Source organism: Cygnus olor, chromosome 8 (genome assembly GCF_009769625.2).
Source record: "Cygnus olor isolate bCygOlo1 chromosome 8, bCygOlo1.pri.v2, whole genome shotgun sequence".
In the NCBI taxonomy this organism is placed as follows: domain Eukaryota; kingdom Metazoa; phylum Chordata; class Aves; order Anseriformes; family Anatidae; genus Cygnus; species Cygnus olor.
Window position 1 is genome coordinate 23,717,697 of NC_049176.1, and position 25,430 is coordinate 23,743,126.

General features: G+C 51.9%; 1 protein-coding gene and 1 long non-coding RNA gene across 13 annotated transcripts; one reads left to right on the forward strand and one right to left on the reverse strand.

Annotated features, from left to right (window-relative positions):
* Positions 1–2,405: 2,405 nt before the first annotated feature.
* Positions 2,406–25,187, reverse strand: MOB3C (MOB kinase activator 3C). Of its 12 annotated transcripts, XR_005822278.1 has the most exons (6): positions 23,123–23,549; positions 17,484–17,968; positions 11,032–11,234; positions 6,897–7,179; positions 6,637–6,799; positions 2,406–5,526 (listed from the first exon to the last, which is right to left on the reverse strand). XR_005822278.1 is itself a non-coding variant. In XM_040566238.1 (5 exons), the coding sequence occupies exons 3-5, from the start codon at positions 17,902–17,904 to the stop codon at positions 7,150–7,152; spliced, it is 693 nt and encodes a 230-aa protein (XP_040422172.1). In that variant the 5' UTR covers positions 17,905–17,968; positions 23,123–23,179; positions 23,630–25,187; the 3' UTR covers positions 5,562–7,149. The 12 variants fall into 12 exon arrangements, 8 of the variants coding, with proteins under 8 accessions (XP_040422172.1, XP_040422176.1, XP_040422175.1 ...); XR_005822276.1 differs by having other exon boundaries at positions 2,430–5,526; positions 6,637–7,179; positions 11,032–11,273; positions 23,123–23,560; XR_005822277.1 differs by having other exon boundaries at positions 2,430–5,526; positions 6,637–7,179.
* LOC121074317 lies at positions 11,033–15,776 on the forward strand. Its single transcript, XR_005822279.1, has 2 exons — positions 11,033–14,295; positions 15,286–15,776. It is a non-coding gene; the product is annotated as an uncharacterized LOC121074317 (long non-coding RNA).
* Positions 25,188–25,430: the final 243 nt, after the last annotated feature.

Here is a 25,430-nt window from a genome sequence, read left to right on the forward strand (position 1 = left end):
CACAAACCACTCCTCAAAATCTTATCTGTATTCTAGCTTCATTTGCTCATACCCCTTTGGGGATAAACAACAGTCTTTCTATGTTAGGATGAATTTTTTCATTTTTTCACATTCTCTTGAATAGTTTAGCCAGAAGCCTTATTTCCTCCAGCCACTTCCTTACTTCCCCAGAACTGCTGCCCCCCCCCCCCTTTTTTTTTTATGCCAGTGAAAGATCAATCTCATTTATGGCCTGTACAACAACAGAAAAGGGGCAGCAGTGCAAGAGAAAAGTGCTACTCAGATGTTTTTTCTTCTTTTTTTAAATAAGTACTATGGAGTGAGGTTTTTAATTTTGCCAGCTTTATTCCTTTTTAGATTTGCTATTTATATCGCCATTAAATATGTTTGATTGGAAAAACAATCAGGTGTTCTTCTCAGCAGAAACACAAGGCAGTAGCTCTGCGCAAGAGCAGCAAGAGAAAAAAGGCTCTCTAATAACAGCAATCTTGCTTTGGCCCTTCTTTCAGTTTTACGGAGAGAAGCACAGATCTGCTTCTCAGGTGTTACCTCTATCTTCCTGAGCCTTTTTATTAGTGCTATTTCCCACTGTAAGGCTGAGAAGTATCCCTGGCAAAGAAGAGGTTTTTTCCATGTCAACGCAGACTGACATTTTGAAAGGTCATTCCCCATTTGGGTGACATTTCAATCCTCCACTCATTGTAATAAACTAAATAAAAAGATGTAAACTTGGAAATTTAGAGTCTGTACTAAATAAAAAATAAAATCAGGTCCAACATGAACTCCTGTGCGATATTACTCCCTCATTTGCAATATCCTATCTTCTCCATAGAATTTCAAAGGCATGTAGAGATACTAGCTTCACTGGGAGACCTATCCCATTTTATTTTGCATTTGCAGAGAACTAGGAACTCACATACAATCTGATACCACATTTCAAAAGGGATGGTATCTGCCACATGGCAAGAGCTTGTAGGAAAATGCATGGCAAGAAGATATAGCCTTTCCGACCCCCAGAGGGTGGGAAACCATCTCCAAGATGCCATGTGAGGAGAGCAACCTCTTTTGGTTATACTGACCCAAGACTGTCATCTCTGCTGCCAAATACAGGACCAATAACTTTTTTCACACAAAGCTATTGAGTCCTGCTAGTGTTGGCTGTTGTTAAAATGGCTCAAGAGAAACACCAAATTCAGCTCTATCAGTGAATCACAGCTTTAATCCATGAGCATCCCAGCACTGTATGGTTTCAAGCTGTTCATGCAGCTTAGTACCCACAACTCTCAAAGTCACAAGCTCAGCAAGTGTAAGGCAAGTTAAGACACGCTACATGCTCGTGCTGCCTTCTCTGTCAAGGTGGCCAGGAGAATACACCACGCTTTTAGAAGGCTTCTCACACGGGTTCAAAAGAAACAGCCGAGAAGCAAAAGAGCAGTGCCTCAGACAGCTGAAACCTGAAGGTCCCAGGACAGGATGGAGAGTAATGAAGCTCAATGGCATCTTTGTGGTATCCTCTCACAGGATGAAGGCGTTTTGTTCTCTCCACCACACCGGCATGAAAGAACACATTGTCCTGCAAACAGCAGTAGTATTGAAGCTTCGTTTCCTAAGGATGCAGCCGTGTGTGTGCTTATGCAGTGCTCTGATATCTAAGAGGCAAACCCAGGTGAAGATTTATCCACAGCTAAGCCACTCCTGGCAGCAATGCCCCACCTGGATCTCTGGAGGCCCATCTTGGCTGAGAATGCTCCTCAACCATCTCCATTACGGGAGGGCATTACTGGTCTTCTCTCCCCACTAGCTGATGATCTATTTCCACAACACTTTGGAACCTTTTATCCTTGAGGGAGTCAGGAGTTATGCCTGAACATCTTCCCATGTATTCCTTAAACAGAATTGAAGAGTAGTCTGGAAGAGTAGCTCAAGTCCCTGCAAGCACATTCACACTCTCAGCATCAAGGACTGTCTATGCTCAGAGGAGATGTCAAACACGTGTAGGTTATTTTCAAATATAATTCATCTGGATTGTAATTCCCATCTGCTGTTTCTTGTCACATCTTGCTCCGCTGGGTTAAAAGGCTCTTAACAAAACACAGCTTTTTATGTCTGTAAAAGTAGGCATCCATTCTCAAAGCAAGATGTATATGTTGAATCCTTGTTTTTTTCCGTCCCCTTTGTTACTTGCAAGGTAACCCAGCTGCACAGCACATTTAACTAGCGGACAAGTCTTAAGTTTCAATCTGGCCTGGTATAAAGCTGGAAAAAAGGCTTCGGGTTCTCATTTTCTTGTTTTTTAATAGAATAGGCACGGCATTTCTAAGAAATGGTTATGCTTATATTTCAGGGCAAAGTCCTGTGAAAAGTGAAGAAGAAAGCACCTTCTCAAGCAGTGTAATTCATGTATTAACCACAGTAAAATAAGTAGCTCTTCCACATGACTTTTCCTTTTATTTTTAATACCTTTTCAATTACATGTCTGCTTTTTACCCATGCAGCACACAGCAGAGAAGATAAGGAGACATCTATGCTGGCTGTTAGGCAAATAAGAAATAATTACCAAAGCTAGTTTTGATTTAGCCATGTTACAATTGGATCAGAGTAGTATGGCCTATGTTTTACTGCAAAAATGATTTTAAGCCTTGACTAGAATTATCCCTCTCTTATCTGCCCACAGCCAAGCAACTAAATCTATATTTAAGCACCTTCAATCTAGTCTAGTCTGGTTTTCAGGACATGGAGCATGTACCATTCCCTCTGCTGTTCAAGGAAGCTGTACAGGCTCCGTTTCTCTGAAAATTATACTTCTCATTTAAGCGATTAAACCCAGAGAATGGCTTATGCAATCACATTTGCCAGGATCAAACTGCTGTGTCACTCTTTTGTTGTGGACAGCCCTTCTTTACAGGGAAAAAAAAAAAAAAGTGCTGTTTCTTTCAGGAAACCTTATGATTCATGTGTAGCACGGTGTAGGTGGTGTGAATTAAAATTGTTGGTATGGATGTTTGTGATTGCCAGGGTGAAACTTGCTTTTCCTATAACCAGACCCATGAGGACTACTCACACCTTCACAAGGTGCCAGGCCACTGCCCGATGGGACAGAGGTCCTGAACTGACTCTATTTAATAGGAAGCCAAAGTAACATGGGATCTGGAAAATGTATGGTCTGCTGGACACCAACAAATCAAACTTGCTGGAAACAAGGAGAAAAATGCTTGTCTCCACTCTACAAGCCAATCATTAGATTGTTACTGCATACCCCCCAACTCCCCATCTACCCCAGGCCATACAGCTGTGCACTGCACAGTGGCTTTTGAGACACACCGTCTGATGGCCGAAGGGAAATACGGCTGCCAGACGAAAAGGGAAGGAAGATATCAAGCAAATTACAGTGTCTGCAAACTTGCAACACAAGCTGTATTAGACACTTGGGAAGGGTTTACATGGCCACTCATGTTTTTGGTCTGTCACCTCCCTCCTCCCTTGCAGACCTTTCGGAGATGAAGGATGAAGTTACCTGTTTGTTAATAAAACAAATAAAAAAAATAAAGACACGGTGACTAGAAATACCCTGGAAACTCGTGTTTTCACCTCCCCTGCAGTAGCACCGGGCTGGCAGTACTCTTGGCTTCATGCTGCACGCTGTGCTTTTCATCCTCTACAGCTCCTCGCCTTGCTGCCAGACCTAGCAAGAAATCTTTGTAATAACCCCCTTTACAAATCCTTCCAGTCCATTTCCTAGGCTGTCCAGCCTGGGAGAGCAAGGGGAAGCACAAGCCATGTGCCATCCCGAATGCTAGGCCCCTGAACAGCTGCTGGAGACACGGAGGCTTGTGTACATCTCAGCTCTTATTCCCTCCAGTGCATGTAAGCATGGAGAATCCTGGCACTGCTGGAAAGCTGCAAGATGAGTAAGAGCCAAGGGAGGAAGACCACGAGTGCAGTGCTGGTCCTGGCCTCCAGCCCAGGGTGCCTACAGGGAGTTGTCCTGAGACTGCCAGCTCTTACATACACTCACCTGACAGCCACGTGAACGACGGCAAAACGCTTCCCTCACTCTGTCATTAGGGCATAGCCCAAAGCAGTTGGCAACTGGCCCGGTGGATATAAAATATTAAATGACAAAAGATGGGTCTGTTACAGTATGGCTATTCCCAGGGGGTACAGCTTCGTTAAAGGTAGTAATAAAATAGCTTTCGGAGGGTTTCCCATATGGCAGTGAAGCTTCTCCTTCTAACACAGGCTGAATAATCATGTATGTTGAGGAATCAGGGATCCTCTGCCCTCCAGACCATGCTTCCTTCTCTTTTATTTTTATTTATTTTTATTTTTTTCCCTCAGCCACCTCTACAGGAAGAGACTCTGTCATGTAGGAGACCTCATTTGCTGTTGCTATGATGTTCTACATCAGCGCAGACGTGCAGTAGTCCCCCACGCACCGCTGGCATTTCAGCTCTGACTCAGGGTCTCTTTTCAGCGGGGAGCTGAATGCCACACTCTGGCTTCAAGGTTTTCTCGACACTTGTGAGTCATTTGTCCTTCCCTGACCCGCATGAGGGAATCCAGCTGACCAAGCTGTGCTAACAAAGCCATCAGCTGCCAGAAGGGAAAAACTGCACGCATTCAAGAGAGAGACTCTTGCCTCTAGTTGTGAAACTCTGCTGGAATCAGCATCTCTCCCACCTCCAAGAAAGCCATCCAAGAATGGCTCTCGTGTCATTAACCCTCCTTACCCCTTTCTAATCCCCAGTGGCTTCATGGTTACCTCCCAGTGTGGACAGATTTTTAACGCTTTGAAATAACAGCTTCTCCTTGGCTCCTTTTACTCTCTTCCCAAGTCTTCTCTTACAGATTACACGCTTTCACTCAGAGTATCTCAGACCAGATCACGTCATGGTTGTTATGACCATCCACTCTAGGACCTTCCAGCCCCTTGCATTAACACAGGAGATGGCATTGTGTCCAGCAACCCCCTACCACCACCCCATGTCCCAGCCTCGCTGGTGTGGTGGCCATTTCTTCCTTTCTTGTGGCCCAGGAACCACATACCTGTGGAAAAAGCAGTGAGCCAAACTCACTGCTGTGCATCACTGGAAAAATACCTTCAGGTGGTATGCTGATGAAAAAACTGCAAGGGGAGGATGCAGACCAGGAACACTAGCCTATACCAAGCCACTTCCTGAGATGCAGGATGTGGGAAAACACCAAGAGCTGAAATTTTCTACATGACCAGTGGAAAACAGTAGCCAGAGCCACTATAGAGATGTTCAAATACTTAAGAACTTTCATCAATCCTTTTTCAGCAGACCCCTCATGGCATTTACATCACGCACTAAGGCTCTGCTGCTGGTGGCTGAGCCCCAAACCAGTATTCAGCAGCCAATTACAGAGTTTTCTCCATCATGCACAACTATTTGCAAAGCTGCCAGTTGCTGAGGTCTCGATGTGGCTTTGAGCTTCATCAGTGCTGCAACTCTTGGGGTAAATCCACTCTTCAAGTTATCCTGGGTGCTTTTTCATGATGTCTTACTGCAGAGGAATTAGGGAAGAGTGAAGCACACAAGGCTTGTTCATGTTTCTTTAATTAGTAACAGAACAAAAATGTTTGGACTTTCAATTATTATTTTACAGTGAAAATATTGGAATGATTTATCAGGTCGTTTTGTGTCCATTTTGCTCCATTTTATTTCCATGTAAAAATATACATCTGGTACACAAGATTAAAAAAAATAGATTTTCACAACAAAATAAGTGCTCTGAGCACTAAAAATGCACTTGTGCACTTTAGTGTTGGCTTAAATATTTACATTTTCTAGCCACATCCCCTTCCTCCCCCCAAAATGGGCAAAGCCCTGGTTATAAATATCAGCTGGGTCTGGTGTACAAAACTTTCCCAGAAAAAGGCCAGGAAAGACAAAGATAAAAACGCCGTGGCTCAGACAATTTAACTCCCTCAAAATTGTAAAAAAAAAAATAAAATAAAATAAAAAATAATTAAAAAAAAAAACTTCAACTCTTGTCAAAAGAAAATGTCACAGGGAATGCAACGCTAGTTAACAGGCACTGCAAGCAGGGAAGAAGTTTTGAGGTTTGATGCCTTTCAGGGGAATAGGGGCACAGACCAGGTAGCAATGGTATGCTTTCTTTTTCAGGCTAGAGAAACTCTATTCAGAAAGGCTTAAGGGGAACTGATCTTGCATTTTTGGAAGATCAGGGTAGATTAGATGTCTCTTAAAGTCCCTCCCCACCTGTTTTTCTGTGCTATAGGGCTGGACAATGGAAAGACAATTTCTGTAGCCAGCACCTGCTGCTTTGAGACAAGACAACATGTCAGCAAATACTGTTTGTTTTCTGGCACATTTATTTCCCTCACTTTGTATCACAGTTTCTAAGTATAGAAAATACTTGTGTGGACTGTGCTGATCACAATGGAAAGTCGCCAATTCACTTCCTTTTGTCATGGGGCCACCTTGCTATTAGTTATGAAATCCCCGCTGCCAAGCATGAAAAGTTCCTGGGAAAAAAAAAAAAAAAAAAGGAAAAAAAAAAGAGAAGAAGGTCCCTTTGGTAAAGCATGGATTAGGTCAGAAGGAGAGACATTCACAGCTCATGATTAAAAACAGGACATTGGCAGCTAACCTCATGAAGTCAGCTGGGATCAGACCTCACCAACTTTGCAGAGCTGATCTCAGATGTTACGACAAACCCACTGCATCTGGGCAAGGCAACAGGCATGATTCAGCCAAGGTCATACCTGCTTGCAGGGCAGGTATCACTAACAAAACATTTGAAGATAATGTAGCTGAGGACAAAACCGGAGGAAAGTTAGCTGAAGAAATGTTATCACACATGGGATTGGTTCTTAGAGACCAGAGTGTGTATCAGTCAACCCAACTTGCCTCATTCTCCAGAAGTCAGTGGCTTTCTAAGACAGTAGCCATAAGACAGACTGGAATCTGTTACAATTTAAAAAATATATATGTTCAGAGATGTTTAGCAAGCTTGGGATTCAGCTCTGGCCTGAAGAGGCTCTTCTGCAGTGTTCATAGTTCAGCTGAGACTCCCAGAGCAAGTCCTTGGGAAGGGGTCCCCCAGCACACTTGTCCCGTCGGGTGCCGAGTGAGCTGGCTGGGTTCGTCTGCCGAGATCGCCTCAGTGGCAAATTCGTTCTGTCATTTCTTTCTGCGTTGAAGGGAAGGGGGGAGAAAAGAGAGAACCAGTAAGTGCAAAGACAGCTTACACCATAGTGACAATACAAGGCAGTTTGGCAGGTATCCTGCTGCTGACTCGGCTGGGAGCAGGCAGAGCAGGCGGTGCTGCTCCCAGAGCCTCAGGAGAGTGGTGGCTCTGGCTCCAGGAGGTGACAACAGCTCACCAAAGGACCTGTGGCTTTGGCAAGGGATCCCACACTGTCATGCAAATGAACTCTAATAGCAGAGGGCCATGGAAAACCTCCTGGCAACTCCTGTCTCCTGTCTTCAGTGCTGTTTGCTTGATGTCCCTCTCAGGGGCCTACTGCTTTGTGGTACCCCTAAGACACAGAAGCAGGGCTCCCCAGTTTCATCAGCTCCTCCATCAGCCACTCAGGCCCAAGCATCCGTAGCCAGAGTCCCCTCCTCTCATTGTCACCACTCTTGTCACTTGCCAAATGCTTCATCTTCAAATCCTAGGCCTGAGCCATCAGCGCTGGACACAGGGAGGGACAAGATGACAAGAGCAAGCTCTGTTTAGGCTAACAGATTGGGGATTTTAGCCAGGATGGCATCATATAGTGCTAGCTGCATTGGGAAGGTTCCCACCTTTCAGCTGGTGGAAGGCCGTAGTTGTCCTTGCCTTAAGGAGTACAATTAATAGCAGGGAAGTCTGTGATTCTCTCTGGCTCACCACATTCACAGTCTGTGAATCTGCACATGCACACAGATCCCCCACACACCCCAGATAAATGTTTTCGCATTTTAAAATGTACTCCCAAAATAGACCTGACTGGTCTGCAGAGAAGGAAGGATGCAACTGTGAAAAAAAAAAAACAGAACTAGGAAAGTGGGATGACTCTTGGGTAACCCTGTAAAAGGCCCTTTAGTGATCTAACCGAGGGGGCAGAAGATGCAATCTCTGCTCTTCAGTGCTGTGAGCTTTGTTTTTAAAATCCACTGAGTGAGAGTGGCAAAGAGAGCGTTTCTCTGCAGTCATCACCCCCTGGAAATCCCCAGCGCCCTGCCTTGGTACGTGACCAGCTGGGGCTCTGCCAGTGCTGCTGCCCAGTGCCGTGACCTGCCGCCTCTTTCCTCAAGTGCACAGCTTCCCTCAGCCCCCCCATTTCTCCATTTGGCCTTTGCTAAGAGTGAATCACTGCCTGTCGTTCTGCCTTTGCAAAAGATCTATCTCGTTTTTGGCTCACACAATTCGCTGCTATGAAATCACTTCCTAAAGAAGCTTGACAAAAGTTTGATTGAGACAGCAAAGGGAAATTCAGGCAGAGGCAGTCTTTGAAACCAAAAACTCCTTCATCCCATAATCTCTGTATTCTTTTTTCAAGCTACATGAGCCTAACTGGACATTCTCTGGCTGATGAGATGCTGATTTTTCTTTCCTCGTCATCCTAAATCTCCAAACTGGGGCTCCCCAAAAGAAAACCCACATCTGGGAAGCTGCAGCCATAGTACAGCACTCAGACCTGCTGTCCTGCTCCCTCCAAGTGCCTACGTGCTTGGTGGCCCTCCACAGCCACGTGCAGGGAACAGGACTCTCCTCTCCCATGGGATCCGTGTGGGCTAACTGGCCATCAAAGTGCAAGGTGAGGTCAGTTGTCCGGGCTCATGAGGCAGTCAGGAGAGACTCAGCCTCTCGAGGACAGTTCATCTTATCCTGACTGAGAGATGACCACCTTTCTGCAGCCCTTGAGATCTTGCAAAAACAAGACCCTGCCCTCTTCGCCTAAGCTGAAGGCAGATGCAACGCGCTGTCTGTCCTCGCCTGTGTGTCAAACCAGCTGAGGAGTCCTTCAAGACTGAAAAACACCCAGGGGCAGGGCGACAGCTGTGGTGCAGCCCGGTGAGAAGGAGAAGGAGCAAAGCAAGCCACTGGAGAGAGAGATTTGCTATGGGAAAGTGGGCTGGGGCCAAGTGGGAAGTACTGCAGAGGTTGGTGTTGGGATCTGTGCATCCTCACCGTGCTGCTGCGCTGCAACCAGACCAGTGCAAGCAGCAGCCCCTGCACACCCAAAGAACTGGGTGGCCTGGTCGGGTGTCCGGGAACTCCTTCACACAACCCAGTGAAGAGACTGCCTGATATTGTGCCTTGGGGGGAAGGAATTGTTACAGAAGCCTGGTTTTGTCCCCTTTGGTTTCCTGGTGTTTTCTGGCCATCCAAGTGCAGCAGTAAGTGCACTTTTTCCCTGCGTGCAGCAGAGAGAAGTGCCCTAACCCACTGAGAGTTTGGGACCAATGCCCAGTTTCAGCTTCCCTGGGGTAACAGGGTGATCAGAAGGACTGCTTTCAGTCCTCGAAAGTTGCCCATAAGCTGCAGGAACTTGTCCCTCTGTCCCCAACACAGCACTGTGTCCAGGGCACAGCCATCCTCTGGCTGCAGGTCACTCGCTCACGCCTACAGCCAGGCATCGCCTGGGGGAAGGAGGTCTCCTGGATGCCTGAGCTTCCCGCAGGGCTTGGATACCAGCAACACTTACCAGGCAATGGGCACACCAAGAAACAAGACAGACCAGAGAGAAATGCGCCTCATTTCCTTGTAGTTTAACCCTGGTTGCATCACGCTGGAAAATCTATTCATCTTCGATTCATCCAGACCCATAAATCATCCCATGCTGCATGTGAGTCACTGGCATTGAAAGGCTATTTAGCAATGTCAGCCTCTTGCTTTGGCTATTAATGCTAATTATTTACATTAGGCAGCATCACTCAAAGGAGATGACACCATTACGGGCTGTGTATCAATGCTAACGAAGTTTGTCATGAGGAGTGCTGGGGAGGAAGAAGGACACGGGACACAGTGACACTGAGCTGCCATTTTCTGGAGCCGAGGGCCATTTGATAATATAGATCAAAATCAAACAACACCAAGTAATTAATGTGGATGCTGTTGTCATTCAGGTCTCCCCTGGTTGGATCATGATCCCCTCTCCCAAATCGAAATTAGAGCAGAAGAGGTGAATTGACTGAGACAAAAGAAAGCAGAAAAGGAGTTAAAGTGCTTGGAAGGCAGGGGCACCCCTGGTGCTCCTGAACAAGCAGTTCATGTTGTGACTTTTCTTAGCCCTTTGGTCTCTCTGGAATTGGATCCACTTGGTCTTCCCTGGCTCTCCAGTGCTGGATTCAGCCTTTTCTGCAGCCTGTCCTTTATCACTGTGTGCTGACTACTGGGCTCCCTATTAATTCTTCTCCCCATCGCGACACATCCTCTCTAGGTCAGCCCACACTTGACTTTGCCTGTGACACACTTGCTTCTGTTACAAAACTATGCACATTTTCTGGTTTATGTGCCGGGCCTGTCTAGCTCTTCCTCTGGTGCCCCAGCTCTGCTTTTTCCAAGGTCTCTGCCTGGCTAAGTGCTTCCCAGGGGAGGCTGCAGCAGATCCTGGAGCTCCAGCAAGGCCTCTCTCGTTTGGCCTGGATAGCTGCTGTCTGGAGCTGCGTGCCCTGCCGGGGCTCACCTTCCTCCAGCCTCGTTGTAATTCGCACTCGGAGCTCAGGCAAGGACCTTACACCCCAACAGGAACACTCAAGACTGTGGAGAGGAGATCTGGGCTCAGATCTGACCCTAGAAAACCACGTGCACACAAGTGCCTGGCAACACTTTGGTGTGCAAATTTCGTTAGAGCTACCAAGACTATAGAGGGACACCCTGTTGTGATGGTGCAGAGACAAAAACCGTAGGTGTGCTTCCGGGGTAGGGTGGCTGAAAGAGCCCAGAGAGTGTGGCTGCAGGGGGCAGAGCCCAGCCCCCCCGAATTTACCAGGGCTGCATCCAACCCACGCCGCCCTCACCCCCTCTGCTTCCCTGTCCCTGGGGCATCCTTACCAAAGGCTCCAGCTCCCGATGGTCGACCAGGCTGAACTCCCTGATGAAGTAGTAAAAGTGCTTGTAGCAGGTGTTGACGTGAGCCTCGGCACCCATGTTGATGATGCTGTCAAAGTGATGGATGTAGACATGGACAAAGACACGGAAGAGGCGGGTGAGGATCTTAGTGCAAACCTGCTGGAACTGCCTGGGGAAGGGGACACCTGCAAAGCAGAAGCAAGTTGGAAGCCATTTGACCATTTCTGGAAAAAAAAAAAAAAAAACAGAAAAACAAAACAAAACAACAACAGCTAGAGTGTAAGTGTTGCTGCCATGCTTAACAGGCAGCCACGGGTGAAAGACTCCCTTGGCCAATGTCAAGGTGACAGCTCCAGCAGGGCAGTGTGCCATCCAGCTTTCTCCCTTGCCCAATTTCCTCATTGCCCAACTAGCAATTTTCTGCAGGCATATTCTGGCAATCTGGGGAGTTTCCCTAGGAGAGAAAATGTCTCATCCAATGTCAGAGGCCACATCTTTCCCTGTCTGGATAGCTCTGTCCCGCCCTTTCCATACGAACCTGAGCAAACCCAGCACAGCACAAATGTCTTTACCCGGGTCTACGAACAGAACAAAACCTCCTCTCAGCAGGACAGAAACCTTCCCTGCTCCTCAGAACCAAAACCATGGGTTGTGCTATCTTTCTTCCTCCACACGCCCTCAAACATCACTTCTGATGCATCAACAGAAACAGGTGGGGTTCCAGCTTTCCTCCTGAGCCTTGTTTCAAACAATTGTGTCATTAAATCAGGAACAGAAATGCCCGTCTTGGCAATCCCTACGTAGTCATGTCATTGCGCCTGTATGATGCTCCCTACTGAGTCGTCCAGGAACTGGACCCACCACACTTTACTCTATGCTTTTAGCCTTGTCCTGCACAAGGACACAATTTCTTACTCTACGTTTCCACCCTTGCCTAAACACACTAATTTCACAGTGAAAAATCTCAGAGGTATAACAGGGTCCGTGTCAGCAAGCAAATCTCTAAAGGAAACCTGGCTTTTGAAACCCCTGCAAATATTTTTTTGGAAGGTGGAAAATGAAACGATTATGATTTGTTTTCTTGACGGTTCTTCCACTCCCCTGAGCAATTCAATGCAAATCTGCAACAAGCAAAATAAAATCCTCCCTTCCCACAGCTGTACCTACCTCCTCCCTTAGCTTCTTACTAATACAGCACTTAACCTCTTAAAAATCTTTCCAAATAATCTCTGGAAAACAGTGGCCAGCTCAGGCATGACGTTGTGGATAGCATCAGCAAATCTCTCGGCTAAAAAAGAATAAAAATGGTAATTTGAGTCTTCCTCATCAGCCCCGCCAGGCAATTAACTTGTTTTTCCTACTGGCTCCTGGCAGTTTTGTTTGCCAGCAGCAGTGCCGTGCCCCTCTCCTCCAGGGGTGGCAAATGTAAAGGATCTGTTCGTGCCTGGAGCCTGGTTTATCGATGGCCAGGGTCCCAGCACTCGGGGCAGAAAGGGACTTTGGTCAGGACCAGCATCACCCTCAGCCCAGCCCCGCTTTGCTTCACGCAGGGGGCAGAAGTTGGGAGCTCAGGCCATGGGTGGGTGGCTCGGCTGCCTCCTGAGGGGGACACACGTCTCGGCACAGCCTCACCTGGACGTGGAGAGGTGCTCTGAGACTGGCTCACGGCCACTGCCCTGCGTAAACGTCAGCATCCTGCGGCAGCGCAAACCCAGCAGGGTCTTTGGCATCACCCATTAGGATGCTAATAGGTCCTGTAGGGCTTTCTGGGAGAGATGCTTCCATCTGGCAAGGTACCCGCGGGCCTTCCCCATGCCACCAGCATGGGGATCTGCTTCTGCCCTCACCCCGTGACTGTGGACCTCTCCCTGCCTGCTGTCTGCTGAGGCAGGGACCAGGGAGCAGGCCTCTGGGCTTCCCTGCTGTCAGGAAGGGTGCCGTGCTTTAGCAAAGGCTTCACTGGGGCTTTTTGCACTGAATGAGAATTTGCTAAGCAAATAAAAGCCCTAATCACCCAGCTGGGGCCAGAGACAAGCCATTAGGGTGGCCCCTACGGAGCACCTTTGAGGAACCAGTCAAGAAATATTTCTTTTAATAAAGAAAAATCCATCAGAGCGAGTAATTTCCGATGAATGCAGATTCCCAGAACCCAGCTGGGAAATACAGGCTGTTCTGAACAGTGTCTGTGGTCCTGATACTGCTGTTGGAGGATCCACCTCCAGAGCTGGTGCGTGGTGGTGAGTGGCTTTCCTCTGCCTTTGTCCTGAGGTTAGCCAGGAACCGTCTTGTCCTACAAACCAGCTGCCAGCAACGTCTTCGTGCACATGCTGAAGAGAGCTGGAGGGGCAGACGCATCCAGCTACGACCTGGGTTCTTCAAAAGCATCTCTTGCATCAGGGAACAGAGGTTCCGCATAAATCTTGTGGCTGACAGCAACTCTGGGAGCTGTTGAGCTATCATGCTCCGAATGATGCCTGGAGAGATAGCATCGGGCTGCCAAGAGCTCTAGGCACCCTTCTGGGCTACCCCGCCTCTGTGGTTTCCCCTGAGCCCAGCAGCACCATCAGCTCCTGGGACGTGAAGCTGGGCTGCTCTTCCTTGTGTCCATCACAAGGTGTCAGTGTGAGGCTGTCCTCTCCGGGCACGGCCAGGCTGCCGTGGTGGCTGGCTGTCACCTGTGGACTTCAGCAGGTCACCTCTCACCCCACCACGTCGTGACACCACCGCCTGCTGTGGTCCTTTGGGTCCAGGAATTTTGAGTATCTGGTTCTGGCTCCTTCTCCCCACATCCCCCCTCTTGCTCGCACGCACCAGCATGTCAGGATGTCAGGAAAAGCATTTACACGCGACACCAGCTCTTCTCCTCCGGCTGCGGTCCCAGCCACCACCCAGACACTGACCCGCCAGCCAGCGGCCAGTATCATCGCCTCTCCCAAGCAGAAACGGTCCTAGCAGGAGCTGAGCGGGGAAATGGAAAGCATCACAAGCGCTGGAAGGCAGGACAAGGGCTGTAAATCCAGCAGCAGGTACGATTTCATCGCTGCGGCGCAGCCGGGGCGCTGGCGAGCGGTGTGACTCACCGCCCTGCCACGAGTCAGCGTCTTCAGTTATTCTTGGATGTTTTCCTTGAAACCCCACGATGTGATTCAATGCTCCGAGGAGTCTGTTTTCCACCCTCTGCGCTGATTGCTTCAAAACGTAAGGAAGCCATGTGGGACCACGAGGAAAAGGAAATGAAACCGAGAGGTAACAAAGCGCCTGCGCTTACAGGAAGGGGAGGCGGATGGGTCTTGGATCCTTCCTGCCATCTCTCCCGTCCCCAGCCCTTGTGCACCAGCCAATTTCATTTTTTCATGATGAATCAGTAATGTGAAACTATTTTGCTTCTTGGCAGTCGTACTTTTTCCTCTCCAAAAGCAGTAATTCAATGAACTACGTGATGAATTATCGTTGTTAATATTATTGCTAAAATCCATTTTGGCCGCTGGATGGTTCGGTGATTCATCTTTTCCTAAAAATAAGTCTTTAAAGCTCCTTTGAAACTAACAGCACGATGGCAGCTGCAAGCTGCTGTGGCATTAATTTTGGAAGAAAGAAGGCAGAAAATAAAAGGCAAATTATGTAAAAAATAGCTAGCTGAGAAAACTGCAACAATTAGCTGAATTCTGAACATTTTTCTCCTGTTGTTACGGGGAGAAAGGACGGGATAATTATGCATCAAGTTTTCTCTGCTTTTTGTCATTGTTTTGGGAATAAGCTTGAATGGCAGGGTTGAGCTTGGAAGAGCTTTCCAAGAACAGCTCCAGGGCCTCCTGCGAGCGATGCTCCTGGCAGCCGCGGGCAGACCTGGCAGAGGGCGCGGGCGCTGCTGCCGCTGCTTTTGGTCCAAACCCCACGTCCACACTGCTTTAAGAACAGAGACGTTTCAGCACACGGGGCAGTGTGGGCATGGGACAGGTGGCCCTGCAAACCCTCCGAGTTTGGGTTTTCACCCTGGGCAGGCTCTTGGTGAAACACAAAATGCGATTTCCCCAGCTCTCAGCAGGCACCGCGGGGCAGAACGATGACCAGGAGGAGCCGATATTTTCCCGGTGGTAATTCGCTCATGAAGAAATCTACCGACATAATTTTACCAGCTGGTAAAAATAAGCCTGTAGAATCACTTATTCTAATCCCTGCATGGGAACAATGCTTATTCGGCATTTAAATGTTTTTTCTTTTTTTTTTTTTTTCCAGGTCAGCTACGTTGGTTGGGAGAACGGAAACAGAGCACTAAGCGTGTGTTAACTGATACGGGTCGTCTGGGAGAGCTGTAGGTGAGTTATAGCAGCCAGGCTCACCCCAGCCAGGAAACTGTCTCATCGTGACCGGCGGACAGACAGGTTTCCTTCCAGAGGGAGGATTTATACAGCAAAGCCTTTCAGTGGGACTGAGCCCTGCGGGTAGATTTCCCTGTGGTTGGGGAAGATGCAGCATCTCCTCCACCCTCACCGTCTCCTCCAATTTCCAAGCCCAGGACGAAGGAGTCCCCCACTCTGACCCGCGAAGAGCCTCTCCCCTAGCTGCCAGTACAGCCATGATCCAGCCCCGCTGAACCACGCGCCGCTTTGGGTTTTGTAGCTTTTGTTGGGCAGGGGTGCTGAGGTTAGCCACAGGCATCGTTAGCAAGTTTGGGTAACACTTGCTGTTTCTGAAAAAAAAAAAAAAAAAAGTCTGCTTTGTCTGCAGTCAGGTGGCCATAGCTGGGAAATCCTTGTCCTGGGACAGCTGCCTTACAGATGGCATGGATGGACCCGGATGGAAAGCTGCCGTGTACTTGGGGTACTGTCCCCAAGCCCCGTGTCCCTCCCCGCTGCATGCCACCATAAAGCGGGAGTTCAGCCGAGGTCAGGTGCCTGTCCTCTGGCACGGGGCGCCAGCACCACCCCAGCACGCTGTGCTCATCTGGGCTTCAGGTGAAGGAGAGGGAGAAGGAGACCTCCAAAGGACAGTTGTAGCACCCTAACTGCAGGCAGAGCCCGTGCAGCTGGGTCAGACCGGGCGCCCCATCCCACAAGGCTGAAATTAAGATTTTGGCAGGCCAAGCCTCCGCATGCTGCCTCTCTCCTGCTTGCACAGAGCTGTCACCCCTCCAAGCCTCATAGCCCAGAGGGGCAGAGGCTTTCCCCAAAAAAGCAGCAGCACGTGCCTAGATGCTCCAGTACAGCCAAACGGGGCTGTGAGAATTACTGGCAGCCAGAAATCCCACACGGACCATTTTCTTCAATGTTTCCAGGGCTTTTTCAGCATATTAATAAAAATCCTAAGCCCAACTGCAGTGGTTTCATCCAGCTCCGTTGGCTATGCTGTTTGGGGAAACAGACTTGCAAAGCCCTGCATTTCCCCCTAAGATCCCTAAAGCTTCCTTTCCATTTTTTCTGGAAAGCAACCTCTCCTGGGCAGCAACTGAGACTCTGGCAGCCAGATCCAGTGCAAATGACCCAGTGAAATAATAGATCCCGTGGGACAAAGCAGAACAGAAAAGTTCAGTGGGAAGGGACCTACAAAGATCATCGCGTCCAACTGCCTGACCACTTCAGGGCTAACCAAAAGCTGAAGCATATTATTAAAGACATTATCCAAGTGCCTCTTGAACACTGACAGGGCAAGAGTTTATTTATAGGCCCTTTCTGCTCCTTGAAAATGGCAGGAAACAACCAGAGCAGCCCCTTAACGAAGGGGAGAGGTAGCTGTCCTTCACCAGCACCCAGCGGCCAGCACACCAGCTCCAGCCCCTGCACATCTCCCCAAACAACGAGAAAGCAGCTCGGCAGCAGGGCCAGTATCAGCTGCCAAACACAGCAGGTCAGCAGCAGAGGGGTTATTTCGCATGCTGCTTTTGCCTTTGGCAGCTGCTGCAAGCTCTTAAGGCCAAAGTTTTTGCAGGGATGCATCGTATGCAGGGGTTTAGCAGCTGGAAAGGCCAGATCCCTTAGCTACGCAGCAAGATGAGATGTATCGTCAGGGCTGGGATGAATTAGCAGAGGTGGAAAGGAGCTGAGAAGTGACGCAGCAAGGCAGGACAAAGGCCAGACCTTGGGAGCGTGAACCTACTTAGAAAACCAGAAAGAACTGGAGCTGGTCCATCAAGACAAAACGGACAAGGTGGTGCAGGGAGGGGCTGACCAGCTCCAAGCAGCCTCGCTGCTCAGCTCCTTGAGGACGGGTGAGGGAGCAGACAACCTACCAGCCCTCATTTCTCAGAACTGCAGAATAGATGGAAAAAACATAAAAGCACAGAAGAAGAGAATATTTTTTCCACAACCCCTGTGAACAGAGCGAGGAACCCCAAGCTCTCTCAAAGTTCAGCAACACCTGGAGGTTTGCGGTGATGGTTTGGGAACCCGCACTGGTTACAGGCAGAGCCCTTCTGTGAAGAACCACGGCACACTCACCTATCCTGGTGGGGAAGATGTCCTCGTTGTTGATGAGCATCTCGATCCAGTCCATCAGCATACACATGTACTGCGGGGCCGACAGCTTGGTCGGCTTCTTGTATTTGCTATCGTCCTGCCACCTGTACTCGTACTTGAGCCCGCCCGACATGATGGGGCAGCTCCTCTCCGTGCAGTACTCCGACATGGTGCCGTAGATGAGGTTGATGCGGTTGAAGAAGTCCACCACGTGCACAGCGATCCAGTCGTTGATGCTCTCGCCGGGAGGCAGCTGCACCACCGTCTTCAGGTCCAGCCCGGACTTGAGGGAGGCCTGGGCTTTCTTGTAGAGCTCGAAGCGCTGGGTGCCGGGCTCAAACTTCTTGCGGGGGCGAAACGTTTTGTCTTTGTTGAAGACCTGCTTGAGACACAGTGCCATCATGGGCTGGGCCGGCCAGGGTGAGGGCAGCGGAGTCAAAGCCACGGATCTTCAGGGATGGAGGTTTCTGGGAGGAGAAGGACACAGATTTTGGTTATGCACAGAGCCGTGTGTGTGTGCACCTCGCAGGGACGAGCTAGCACCGCGGTGCTGCTGGCCCCACAACAGCAGCAGTGAGGAGCCAGCCAGCCTCTTATCTCCGGGCCTTTATCTGTAAATATTGCAATCAAACAAAAAATGTGATATCAGCGGTGTTCACCGGCCCCAGCAGCCCCAACCTGGCATCTTTTATCCCCTCCTGGCAAAGGAGACGTGCCTCTTTCCCAGGGGTTTCTCAGCTCACAAAAATAGCTCCCTGTGGACAACGCTGCGACTGCAGCTGGCTGCTGGTTCACACAGCCCCAGCACCCGGCTCAACGGGAAGAGGGGGGATTTTTGTTGTTGTTCAGCCCCGTGTGTTTGTTCGGAAGAACAAAACCCGCATCCGAAGAAGGGAAACAAACGGCAGCCGAGCGCGCCGGTGCCAGGATGCGGCCGTCCCGGCGCACAATGCGCGCGGGAGCTGGTGCTCCCACAGCTCCCCACGCTTCTCCAGCCTCGCAGCACCCCGGGGACAGGGGACGAGGTCTGGAAGTCACCACTCTGAGCTCATCCCTTCCTGCCGGCCTGGGGTTGCCAGCACGGAGGAGGTCTGCAGCGTTTCCCTTTTTTCCTTCCTGAAGCTCTGCTGGAAATCCTGTCTGCTCCGGAGTGTCCTGGACGGGCTGAAAAGCACTCGTGGGTCTGCCTGGAGTTCCCTGCGCTCCTCTCCAGGGTTGTTAACAGGAGGCTCCAGCATGCTAAATGGTTTGCTGGGGCTTGGGGAGGAAAAAATCCCCAGATGGCCTCCCCCAGAGAGGAGGAGGTGGAGAAAGAGTTAAAAATATAAATATGTTCACGGAAAGGGGAAGTGACTTACCCAAAGTCACGAGCAGGAGGGAATGGTGTCCAAGCAAGGCTTGGATGCACATTCAGCATTAAAAAGACATCTTTTAGCCAAAAGCTTGCTGTATAAACTCAATGTTTTGTAAACTCAGTCCCAAGCCACAGGCAAATCCTATTTAACCCAGCAGAGATCAGCCATCTGTCTTGCGAGGGACGCCCTGTGCTCCACACAGAGCCCACCCTGGGGACATCCCTGCGTGCAGGATCTGCCCTGCGGGGGTTTCTACGCCGCAGGCACACGGCTGCAAGGGGAAAGCCCTGCTGTGGGTGCCACCGGTGCTGCGGAGGCTGGTGGGGACGAGCTGCAGCCTTTCCCACACATGCAGCAATGCTCTGCCACCTTCACAGAGCTTGCGGCACGCTGGCACCAAGCCCCGCCATACCCTGCTGTACCCAGTCCTGAAACTTGTGTTTTTAGATGATTTTTGCCCCACGCCATCATGCAACGGCTTAATAATACCAGGGTGTCTGCAGGTGATTTTCCCTCACACAGGCCCCATGCCCAATTTAAAAAAAAAAAAAAAAAAAAAAAAACAGGGCAAGAACCCTGCTCAGCACCTGCTGGGGGTTTTCCTGCTGTGCATCTGTTGGAGATGGGCAGCAATGAGGGAGCACTACGCGCCGCTGCCCAAGCGCTGGGAGCAGCCCCCTTCCCGACCTCGCAGGCAGCTGGGCACAGCTGGGTAACGCGGGGGGGTTCGCTCAGGATCCTTGCCAGCATCGCTACTGAATTACCGAGTCATTAAAAGGCCTCGTGAATCCTTACCGGAATCAGGGAGAAAAGTGTTCTCCAGAAATCCGATTTAACACAAAGCCAACAGCACATCCTGGGATTTACGACTGAAAGGAGCAGGGAGAGGCGCCGGGCCAAGAGCCGGCTTCTTTCCCAACCTCGCTCCAAGGCTTCCACTGCTCGGCGGGCAGGAAAAGACATGAGAGGCACAGGGAGGGAGCTGAGGGGAGGCCAGGGCCGGGGCTTTAAACACCCAGTACGGCCCTTCAGAGGGGACAGTGGGGAAACAAGCAGTTTGTTGGAAGTGGCCGTGGACTCATGTTGTCAGCGGTGCTTGCAGGGCCAGGTTTTCCCAGTCCCTGCCTTCAACCTGGAGCAGCGGAGCGCGAGGCAGCGCGAACGGGATGTCCGCTTGGGGAGATCCTAAAGCCATGCCCCAGCAGGCTGAGGCAGCGGCTCCCCGCAACATGACGGTGCGCATCCCGCTGCCGCCGGTGCCCAGGGGGCCTGGCGTGGTGCCGGGCAGCCCACAGTTCCCACGCGCAAAATCAAAGCTTCCCCCCGGGCACCCCGGGCATGGCTGCGTCCCCGCTTGGCCGCCCTGCGATTCCCACAGCAGGGCGGTGCCGGCACCCGCGGCCGCATGTCCCGTCCTGAAGCATCTGCAAATCCTCCAGAGCAAGATGCTCGGGGTTTCGGTGGTGGACCCATGTCCCCCATGTCCCCGCCGCTGCGTGCCCGCCGTGGCGCTGCAGCATCCTCGGTGCTCGCCCCATCTGCCTGCCCGAAATGGCCTCGTTTTTTGCAGGGGCTGGTTTTACACCCAGCGAAACCCTTCCGCTGCTCCAAAGGCTGCTGGTTTCAGTCGTGCCCCGATTTTACCAGCAGCAGGAGAGAAACCTGTGGGGTTTAGCGAGAGCCAAGTCGGTGCAGGGTTAAGCTGCAGGGGTGCGGCAGGGCCGCGGGGCTGCAGCAGGCTGGGACGTGCAAAAACCTGGTTTCCTAGAGGGCTGGCAGGGCCAGAGGAGAAAGGAAATGAACTGGATGGGGGGAAGCAAGTTCAGGGTCAGGATCAGCCCTTAGTTTCGGATTTGGGGAGGATACTTTTTTTCTTTTTTTTTTTTTTCTTTAAATCACTTGAAAACCACAGAAGAGCACTGCCAGACAAAGGCTTTGTTTTAAATTAAGAACAACACTGAACGGTCTGTTTAGAAACTGGCAAAACAAAAGGGGGAAAAAAAAAGCAAAACAGAAGGGAGGGGAGCTTCCTCTGCCCACCGCAAACAATCCCGTGCTCCGAGCAAGGCCACCAGTGCAGGCCGGCATCTCTGACCCCAAACCAGCTCAAATCCCAAAACCCCCAGGGGGGAGCAGTCGGGGCAGCGCCGCTCTCTGGGCTGACAGACGAGGACTGGGCTCTGGTGGGGACGGTGCCGTGCTCCCTGCCTCAATTTCCCCACTTTCAAAACTCATTTCCCTTCCCTCCCGTTATATTTAGGGCTGTAAAGTCAAAGGCTTGGCTTCGGGGAGGGGGAAAGCTCTTTGCGAGTGCCCCTGGGACGCAGTAATGCTTATTTCTGACCTGGGTTGGTAATAACAAGGAGGAGGAAGGCGCCGACAGCGGCACCTCCAGCTGGCAGCGGGCCTGGTGCCTGCGCCAGCCCTGGATGCGGCCCGAGACGCTTACACACGCACACAGGCATCCGAAACCGCAGGGCCGCTCGGCAGCAGCCTCCAAGAGGCCCTGAGCCGACCGAGCCCCACGTAGCAGGGCTCCCATAAAACCTGCCGGCTCCACGTCCCCCCTCTGCTTCCCCTGGTGGATTTTGGCGTTAGGCCGCTCCGGTGCTGGCTTCTCCTCCCCTGCTGACGGGGATTCCCTTCTCCCCTTCCCAACAGCACAAAAATTCCCCTCCTGCCACTTCCCCGCGTGCCGGGGCTGGCCTTGGCCCAGACACCAGCCTGAGCCCCCAGATGGCCTCCAGACGGCCGGTCTGAGCAGCTGCCTGCTGGCAAAAGGGCTCCGCTGGCTTATCGCTGCTCATGGCTGGGTTACTGTCTGGATCCTGACCCCACAGCTCTCTGTGAGCACCGGAGAAGCCCTGTTGCAAAGCTCAACCTGTCCTGGAGCACCTGCAGCTGGGGTTTCTCTGTGGTGAACTTGGAGGTGCACCAGAAAGGCCCCAAAGGCCAAGCTGCCTCCCCCGAGCATCCCTCTCCCTGCAGGCAGCTCAGACCCCATGCAGCTAGGGGCCAAGGGCAGGCGGTGCTCCCCAAGGAGGTTCCGCAGCTTTCCCCATGGCCACGTCTGGTTTTAAAGGAGGGGGAGTGCTGGAGGAAGGTGCTGGGGGCACGGCCTCAGGCCTCTGGCCCCGCTCCCTCTCCCTGGGCTTCCTGCTGGAGCCAAGCCCCAGCTGGGCCGTCCGTGAGAAACGGGGTTATTGGCTGCCGATCCCAAATATAACCCAAACGCTGGAAAATTCCAGGAAACGAGCCAAGACAAGATGCCGGGAAGGGGATCGAGGGCCAGCACGCCAGACAGCAGGGCTGTGGAGAGCCGGGGGCTGGAGGCAGTGTCCCACCAGCCCCAAACACCAGGCACAGCTCCTGGTGCTGCTGAGCCCAGTGAGAGGCACGAGCATCATTTGGGGCAGTCCCCAGCACCCATTTTTGAAGGGACCACCTCCCAAAGGCAGCAGGGCTCTGCTCTCTGTGCTGGTACTTCCCTCAGCTCTGCTGACACTCGGAAATCCCCACCTCGTGAAAACCAATGTGGTTTCCAGGAACAGAACCACTTACACCTCTGCTCGCCCCCAGACCAGCCTCACTGTTCCCTCTGTGTCCCCAACCCCAGAAAACCAAAGCCCCATCTCTCTGTGCTGCAGGTGGCACATCCAGCTTGTTTTGGGGTGATGCTGTTTGGGGGTACCTCACTCCTGGGGCTGGGTCTTGCTGTGGGCACCAGTGACTTGCTCGGAGCCCTGCAGATAGGCTCCCTGCAGCACCCAGGGGCAATCCCCCCACCATCAGAGCCACAATCCCAAACGCCAGGAACTCCCATGGGACACAAGCCAGCAGCTGGAAGCGCATCCTCACCGCTCGCTCTGCCCCAGCTGCCCCTGCCCTCCCTCGGACACGGACAAAGCCACCTCCAGGACGGTCCCCACCGGGCTGCAGGGTGACCACCCACACCGTGGGTTCCCCCCGTGCCCCGCACACCTCCAGGCTCCTGCACGGCTCCCCAGCCCAGCACCCTCCCGCACCCCAGGCACAGGATCCCTCGGTATTCACACACTCACAGCCCAGCTGAGACACCGGCAGCGTGGGGAAGAGTCTCCGCAGGCTCCCGTGTCCCAGGCAGGGGGGGGGGGGGGGGGGGGGTGTCTCGTTTCTCCCCAGCGTTTGCCCAACCTGCCTTGGAAGCACCCCAGGAGCATCCTCGGGGATGTGGGGGACACAGCAGCGGGACGTTAGTGCTGCTCCTTTCCCCAGCCCAGCACTCACCTCATCCCCGGCACGCCCAGCCGCCAGCACACGATCCCGCTGCGCTTGCTGCTCTTACTAGGGAAAAAAAATTAAAAAAAAAAAAAAATAAATAAATAAACTGTATCAAAACAAAAGCCCAGCACCCGCCGGGATGCCCCACGGCGGGAGGAGCGGCCGCACGCCGACGTTGGCCGAGCTTTCGTGTCAGAAAGCGGGGCCGAGGGTTTTTGTGCCGCCGCTGATGTCACATCCTGACCCTGCCGAGCCGCAGCTGTCCCCGGGCCCCGCGGCCCCCCCCAGCACGCCGAGCAGCACACACGCGTGCACACACGTCCACGCACGTGTGCACACACACGCGGGCGCATCCCTCCCTGCTTTGCACCCCCAAAATCCGCCAAAGGGGAAAGCGCCGGGACGAGCTGGGCGCCTCCCAAGAAAAAAATTAAAAAATAAAAAGAAAGAGAAAGGAAAGAAGAAGCAGAGACAAAAGGCAAAAAAAAGCCTTTGGCTTCAGACAAGACTTACTTTTGTTGGTTTAAGAGATGGGGCAAGTTAGGAAGCGCGTTGAGATGTTTCCGTGCCGCTCGAGCCAGCGCGGTGGGCACTGCGGGAGCAGCGTGGGACGGCTTGGCACGGCCAGGGCTGCGGGAGGAGCACGGCTGGCTTCAGCTCCGGCTGCCTGGACGGGGATATAAAACACCCAGCACATGTCCTGCGTGAAGCCGGCGGGTGTTTGAGCGGAGCAGGAGGCAGCTGAGCGGTGCTGGTGTCCCAGCTCCCTGTCCCGGCTCCCCCCGTCCTCCCCGGGGAGCAGCGCTGGGTCCCCGCTGAGATGCAGGTTTGGCAGGTGCTCTCAAATTGTATTTTCAATTACATTTTCAATGTACTACAGCAATTGGGTTTTTTGTTTGTTTGTTTGCTGTTCTTTTTTTTTTCTTTACTTTTTTTTTTTTTGGGGGGGGGGGGAATGGCACTAATAGGGTTTCTCCCCGCTCTGGGATGCTCCTGCCGGTGCTGCTGGCATAAGATGGGAGGATCCTGGCGCTGTGGATGTTTTCATGAAGGGGGAGGGTTTAGGATGGGGGCTTTGCCTGCTGCTCCTGGGGATTTACCTTCTGATCCCATGCAGAGCATGCACGTGGCAGGATGCATCTCCGTGGGATCCAGCCTCCTTCGCCGTGGCTTCACAGACGTGGGTGATGCCAGGGTTTGCCCTGCAGCCACGAGGTTCAGAGACAGTCCTTAAAAATAAAGTCACCTACCGGGTGGTGGCACATGTCCCTGATCAGCCAGCAGGGACGTGGCTGAAGGGCACATTGTGGCCAGGTGACGGGGTGGGGACACACCGAGGATATTCAGGACTCACCTGTGCTTGGGATCTGGCCCCAGCTGGGTCCACGGAGCTGGCACCCATTGCAAAGCGAGGCTGCTGAGGTGTTGCAGCTGCAGCATGTTTGTGCAGAAAAGGTAAAATCAGGAGGTGAGACAACCTGCACACTTAGAGCCGGGGTTGGAGGGAACCATGGGGCACCACAGCCTTGCAAAGGGGAAAATATAACCCCCAATGATTAAACCCAAAACAAGAGAGCTGTCAGATCCATCTGTCCGGCTTGCTTGCGATTGTCAGCTCATCCAATACACCAGCCACAACCCCAAAAGCTCTGCTCTGCATTTGTGCCCTCTCCAGTACCCGTGCGATGCTTTATGGAGGCAGGGCCAGTGCTCTTGTGGTCAGGGCCAGTGGTTTGGGGTTAAAGTGACACCATCAAAATCTGCTGGGCAGGCTCCTCCTGGTAGCTGGTGAACCAGCCCTGCCTCTTGCTTCAGTGGATTCAGGCAATGGCAAAATCTCTTTTTTTTTTTCCTTTTGCTGAGCGCCATGGGGTGCATTTTCCCCCAGTGGGGTGGGGTGAGCTGGCAGGGACAAACCCTCCTGCCTGGCAGAGCCGCCAGCACTTGGGGACACATCCCCGGCACCACATGCTCTCTGTCCCCCGCTGCAGCAGGAGTCCTGGCAGGGTTTCTGCCACGCAGCTCTCCTCCTCCCCAGCGAACCGGCAGGCACTGAGTCCATGCTTGTCCCCAAATGATGCAGGAAACCCCAAAACATCCTGGGACCTTGTGACTGGGAGGCTGGGGCAGACACAGCTCCCGGCAGCATGTGCCCAGCCAGGAGGAACCTTCCAAATAAAATGCTAGCAAGTGTGCTCAAATCTAAAGCTGAGGGGCTTGGATGGATAGCAAAGACCCCGGAGGGAACCCATGGTGAAAGCAGCCAGCCCGTGCGAGGCCGCTGGTTTCGGAAGCCCCCCAGAGCAAGGAGGCA

What these genes read in the sequence shown, in the direction of transcription:
- MOB3C (XM_040566238.1), bottom strand. Translation starts at nt 17,904, where the DNA reads ATGATGGCACTGTGTCTCAAGCAGGTCTTCAACAAAGACAAAACGTTT. An exon ending in CATCTTCCCCACCAGGATAG is followed by an intron (nt 11,274 to 17,483) that starts GTGAGTGTGCCG and finishes TTTTTTTTCCAG; the next exon opens with AAATGGTCAAATGGCTTCCA. An exon ending in ATCGGGAGCTGGAGCCTTTG is followed by an intron (nt 7,180 to 11,031) that starts GTAAGGATGCCC and finishes CCTTCAACGCAG; the next exon opens with AAAGAAATGACAGAACGAAT.